The 6245-nt window shown below is 39.5% G+C and overlaps 1 protein-coding gene across 1 annotated transcript; it reads left to right on the forward strand.

The window, feature by feature from the left end:
• Positions 1–2212: 2212 nt before the first annotated feature.
• On the forward strand, positions 2213–5366 carry LOC104510274 (protein SHQ1 homolog; the record flags this gene model as incomplete). Its single annotated transcript, XM_010152462.1, has 4 exons — positions 2213–2355; positions 3397–3461; positions 4305–4427; positions 5215–5366. Coding segments are annotated over exons 1-4 (483 nt in total), but the record flags the coding sequence as incomplete, so codon positions are not given.
• Between the last annotated feature and the right edge of the window lie 879 nt (positions 5367–6245).

Raw genomic sequence — 6245 nt, forward strand, 5'->3', positions numbered from 1 at the left:
TCCCAGCCCGTCTGCCCCGGGCGCGGCTCCAAGGGCGGCCCTTGACCCCGTGTGTCCGAGCGGTGGGGGGAAGTAACGTCGTTTCGTAGGGCCTTGGAGGGAGAGCGGAGTGTGTGCCTTTTCCTGCCAGCCCTTGATCCGGCAGGAGCGGGGGGGGCTTTTTATTTATTTATTTATTCTTTAGTGGATAGCAGTCTTCTTACAGAAAATGCTAGGAAGCTTATTTCACAGAATCACAGAATAGTTTGGGTTGGAAGGGACCTTAAAGCCCATCTAGTTCCAACCCCCCTGCCATGGGCAGGGACACCTTCCACTAGACCAGGTTGCTCCAAGCCTCATCCAGCCTGGCCTTGGACACTTCCAGGGATGGGGCATCCACAGCTTCTCTGGGCACCCTGTTTCAATTAATGTAGGATACCTGGTTTTTGATTGGAAAGAGGATTCTGGGGCTTGAGTACGGCATTGCTGCGGGGTGGATGTCAGGGGTGCTGGGCTGTGGGTGTGAAATACCCGGGAGTTGTGTGGGATCCTCCACGTCGGTCTGGGGTCAGTAATTTGTGTCAGGGATGCCACGGGTGCAGCTGTGCTAAATTCAGAATGAGAGCAGCTGGGTCTGCATTTGGGCTGCTGCTAAGTGTTGTGAACCTCTGATTTGGGAAAATAAAAATGCTCTCTGGCATATCATCCTTGAAGGGCCTAAATGAGCTAGTGGGTTTTTGTTGCCTCTTATCTCATGTTGTTAGGCAGTTTGTGGGGTTTAAATAGGGAAGAAGAAATTCCACAGGAATGGACATCAGTTTGCAGTTGTTCTTTAAGCCAGGTATGTCCTATCTAGTTACACCTCGATAAGCACATGGCAGCTTTTCAGCCTCCAAAAGGTGAGGATGTTGCCCTTGAATCAAGGGATGCAGTGACATGGGGAGTTTCACTTCTTTCTTTCCTGTCCAATGAGGTAAAATTACACATTTGAAAAAATGGGTAATCTGTTAATGGTTAATACTTTATGTTTGCTCATGAAGTTGTAAGACTAGGGATACATTTAATAAAGATAACTGTTAAAGTCACTGAAAAGTAGCTCTTTCCCGGATAGTAGTTCTGGTTTTTATTTTTTCATTAAAATATTTTTGTCTTAAAAAGTTAATTTTCAAAATGTGTGATCCTTCATGAAACTTCCCTCCAGATGTTAAGTTACACCTGAGGAATTATCTAGCATTTCAAAGAGATTGAAAGGTCAGACAGGTTGTATATCAGGTGAATAGTACTGCTATGCTAAACAGAAATACATGCCCATCTACATACGTACATACAGTTCTAATGGACGCTCATCTAAACTGTCCTTAAAAACACTTGGTGAAGGAGATCCCAGGTATCCTCTAGATAATTTAGTTCAGATACAACTCCTGTATTGTTTGTCTTTTCTTTGACTGAGTCTTTGGAATGATTGCGCAGCTTTTAGGATGCTTCAAGATTTGTGAAAACCCTGAAAATGGATCAACATAGTAAGCGTGTTCGCATTGACACCCTGAGTGTGTCAGCTGCTCAAGTTTAAACTCTTCCAACAGCTTGTGTCTCATGAGCCCACTGCAGAGGAGTGTCTTTGACTTTACTGTGCATTTACTACCTCAGTGGCTTAAATTTGACACGAAGAGCAGTATGTTTAATGTCTATGCTCAGATAACCTGTTTGGGGTGTACTGACTTTATTGCTTGTATTCTGGTTTGCGTGTATGTTAATTTTAAAATACAGCTCTAATTTTTTTGAAAGTAATAAATATTTTCTAATAGTGATACATGATCAGTTCACTCCTGAATTGTAAAGATCTAACATCTGCTATGTGTAACATTATAAGCAAGAATTACAAAAAGCTGCCAAGTTCCAGGACTGAATTTAGTGTGTTTTTTATAAGGAATATAGTAGGTGCTTTCCTGTGCTCTGAATGTTTGCGTTCATTTGCTTTCAATTGTTTCATTAAGGTGCAAAGTGGTGGTACCTTCAAATTCCTGAGAGCACTTCTACTTTTGTTGCAGTTGTCACAAGTGTTTTCTTCTTGAGCATATGGAGCAAACTTCTTGAGAATTTGAAATGTTGTTTTTACAGAGCTTCGAAGAAACACCATTTGCTGTCATAAATTGGAAATGACAATAATCTTATCTTGTTTTCCTGTTTTGATAGGGCCACACGGCCAGTGGTTGCTTTTCCTGCTGGGTTCATCATGATAACTCCAGCTTTTGAACTGACCCAGGATCCGGATTTTCTTACAATAATAATAAAAGTACCCTATGCCAGAGCTTCAGAGTTTGACGTGTATTTTGAAGGGGAAGATTTTAAATTTTATGCTAAACCCTACTTTCTCAGGTAAGTAGTGGAAGGATTTAAAAAACATAGAACTTCATAAACCAAAAAGAAGTCAGTAGAGAATGAACTTAATTTTGGTCCTTTCAGAACATTTCTCACCTGCAGCTTTTGCATTGTAGACTGTGGACAGCCCATTTTGTGCAAAGAATTGTTTTTATGGATCTGGCCTCTTTGTTTCTAGGCATTAAATCATGTTGCAGGGAGTTTAAAGAAATACTTTTCTAAATTTACTTTACAATAGGTTTTCAATTGTAAAATGGCAAGACAATTTTCTATATACATGTAAGCTGTGTAGCACAAGTGTATCTTTTCCCTGTTGAGAGCCAGATATAGTATATTTGGTGAAGAATGGATTTTGATGCACCTCTAATAACATAAGGGGAGAAAAGTCACGTGAGTGTAGGAAGTGAAGTGCCAGGCTGTATTTTTTCTCTAAATAGCAAGTAGCAAGTTCCCTGCAAGTTCCCTGTAGCAAGTTCCCTACTATGCTACAGGAAAGCAACAAGAGGCAATCTTGGTATGAAAGTGTTAACAAGCATGTAAAGGCTGATGAGCTATTAACCTTTCTTATTTTCTGTTTCTTCTGTTCTTGGACATGCTTCCCCTATATACATTGGTAGACTACAAGGGATTTCAGTGGGCTGGTAGAATGCAGCGAATTAGTTATTCTGAGGAAGTCTGGGTGAGTTCTTATATCCTGACAAGGGGAGTTAGCTTAGAGTTTTTAAGCTGCAGAATCTTCCATGTGTTGCACATAGGCCCAGGGGCATCATCTCTGTGGTGGCTGTGATGTCATCCAAGCTGGGAAACGAGTCACAGATTTTCTCTCTCTCAGATACTGTTCTCTTGTACCAATAGTTAGGGGGAAAGATTTTGAAGTACATGGGGATTTAAGTGCATGACTTCCATTAGTATTGACAGGGGTCATGTAGTTAAGTCCTTTGTACTCCTTTGACATGTGCCTTATGTTTTTATAGGCTGAGACGTTCAGTTGCAGAGTTAGTCAGGCATTCAATGTGGAATCTCATCTTCTGCTTGCAGATTGACTCTTCCTGGAAGAATTGTAGAAGATGGCAGAGAAAAAGCATCTTATAATACAGACAAAGGTATTAGTTAATGTGCTTGGTATATGTGTCATTAAAAATGCGAACAACTCTCCAGTAATAGATACTTTGCTGCTCTGGAATTGTATAGATCTTTAGTGAAATATACAATACTGTGAATAAACGTGAAGTTTGTCATATGTAGTAAAAAGTTTTTGCTTGGGTTTTATTGTACTTATTTAGGCCATCCTTAAGCACAAAGGTAATGTTCAGAACTGTCCCAATAATGAAAAAATAATGTACAAGTCCTGTTGAAGCCTTGTTGGGGCTAGACACGTCATTGTACCAGGATCATTACTCTAGTAAGTCTGCAAAGATGTCAGGTAGTGCTGAGTGGAAATGAGATAATCCTGAGGCAGCCTATTGGCTACATCTAAGAGAGAAGACGTTAGCCTTGCTCCACACCTTAAGGTGGAAGGTATTTCTGGAATAAAATATGTACCTTCTGGAATTAATGTATGCATTAAAAAAAACGCAATAAACCTTATAATTTGCTGCTTGCAAAGCCTTTATTATGTGCTTGACTTAAGACAATAATCAGGTTGCTGAATATAGTTTTGAGTGATAGGTGGAAGGATAATAAAGCTTGAGTTCTGTTGGTTTGTGTTTATACAATATAAGTCAAGAGACCACAACTAGTTAAATATTCTTTTGTGCTTTAGCAGTAAAATATTCAATTTTTGTGAAACTGGTAAGGTTAAAAACATGTAGAGAGATCGATGCATAATAAAATGCCACCTGCATGTGTCCTGGTTTCTGTGACCCTTTTTCACTAGAGGAAAAGAGCACATTCTTGTTTGTCTTGGATATTTCAATGCAATAACTATAATCTGTCTTTCCTTTAAGGAACTTTTACAATCTGTTTACCTAAGGAGATCCCTGGCCAATATTTTGAGGGACTGGACATGCTGACATCTCTTTTAGCACCAAAGAAATCAAGATCAGCAAAACCTTTAGTAGAAGAGATAGGTATGGCAAAAAAAATAGTTTTTTGTATTAATGATAAATGTATGTAATGAAATAGTAATAGATCTACATAGTGATATATGTAGAAAAATAGGTTATTTCTATTATTGTCTACTCCAAGCTACAAGAAGGGTGTGAATGAATCTGAAAGTGTGGGTAAGTATAGAAATAAATGTGTTGTAGGTGATACACCTGTCATCTTCACAGGTTTAGTTATGTTTACATTTTTCCAAACTCTGCTTAATGTGTGCTAGTCCTTTGTAGATCTTTGTACCCCTCTAGTGGCTGTACAACACACATATTTGAGCTTCTGCTCCCTATGAGCTCCCAGTTAGCTCAGCTGGATTTTTAGCTCAAATAGCAGAAGCTGATTAAAACCACAGGTTCTAGTGGATGGCTTGCTTAATGTCATTATTTAACAGACAAGAAGATTTGGCTATCTGTGTTTAATTTTTTAATTATCTTAAATAATTGATAACATCAGTTTGCTCCTGTCAGGGTTCTCTTAGCATCAAATTCTGATCTTGTTGAAATCAGTGGAACAATTATTTCAGTGTTTGAGTGAGTATACATAAAAACTGGTTTTCATTTTTGAAAGTTGGAGAATTTGGAGCAGGACCTATGGATTACTGATATAAGCATCTGCCTCTATGACCCAGTGTCATAAGATTTCTTAAAAGATGTAGTGAAATGAGAAAGGCTTATTGCATCATCAATGTTTGCCTTTCTATTAAATCATACATATTTTTAATGTAATACTTCTCTTTCTCTGACTATGCAATCTGTACAGCTGCCTCTGCTGAGTTGTCTGAGGAGGAGGAGGAAGAATTTGACTGGGAAATAGAGCAGACTCCTTACAAAGAAAGTGTAGAAAGCACTCTACCACTCCAGTACCGTTACGGATTTGGGAACTTGCGGTCCGGGGTGTTCCAGCGGCTGCAGGTAGATGCTTTTTTGTCTTTTCCTGTCATGAAAGTTTTGGGTAACTTTCTGCTTGGGTAGGCTTCCTGACTCATTCCATAGTCAGGAGGCAATCACTGGAGGGAACTGTTCTCTCGAATATCCCATTCTGTGACTGAGAATATTCTGCTTTTGCCTGTAGTACAGACAAATTCTTGTTCCCACAGAAGTAGGGGGAGGTTGAGACTGAGTTAATTGTGTAGCAGAGTCAACACCCCCGTCTGTGTCTGCAGTAATTTCAGCGTTAGAGGAAGGGACTGGATGGGCTCCTTGGTAAAAATGTCCTCTTGCAGTGGGTTGCTGCTGCCAGCTCGGTTCAGCTAGCCTGGGAAGGCATGGTGGAAAAGGCCTCTGTGAAGTGGGCCACGTACCAGGTGAATGCTTGTGGCAAGCTGCAAACCATCTACAGGCTGTTGCAAGTTTGCTGTTAACAGTTTTGATGTGTATTTGGTATTGTCTTTATTCTGACTTCAAACATACATAACATCAATGTACAGTATTATTTCAGATGCCATGAATTTTAGTCTACTTCTTAATTTAAAAGAAATTACTCAGTTAAAAAACCACAAACCCAAAAAACCAACCAACCAAAAACCCAAATACAAGATAAAGCTGGCTAATCTATAGGTCCTGTTATGCTGGTTGCATTACATTTTTTTTAATGGTAAAATTCACAGTAATTTTCTCTTTGTACTTTTTATTTTAGACTTGATTTTCTCACAAGACAGTAACTTTTGACGAGTGCACTCTTCAAGGTGTCTGCCCACCTGGTATCTGTGGGATTTACTAGGGTTATGCTGATCCACTGAAACTTGCTTTTGTGGATTAATTGGTAGAAAAGTGTGCTGGGTTCAGCCAGGA

The sequence above is a fragment of the Eurypyga helias genome, unplaced genomic scaffold (genome assembly GCF_000690775.1).
Source record: "Eurypyga helias isolate BGI_N326 unplaced genomic scaffold, ASM69077v1 scaffold34745, whole genome shotgun sequence".
NCBI classification, from domain to species: domain Eukaryota; kingdom Metazoa; phylum Chordata; class Aves; order Eurypygiformes; family Eurypygidae; genus Eurypyga; species Eurypyga helias.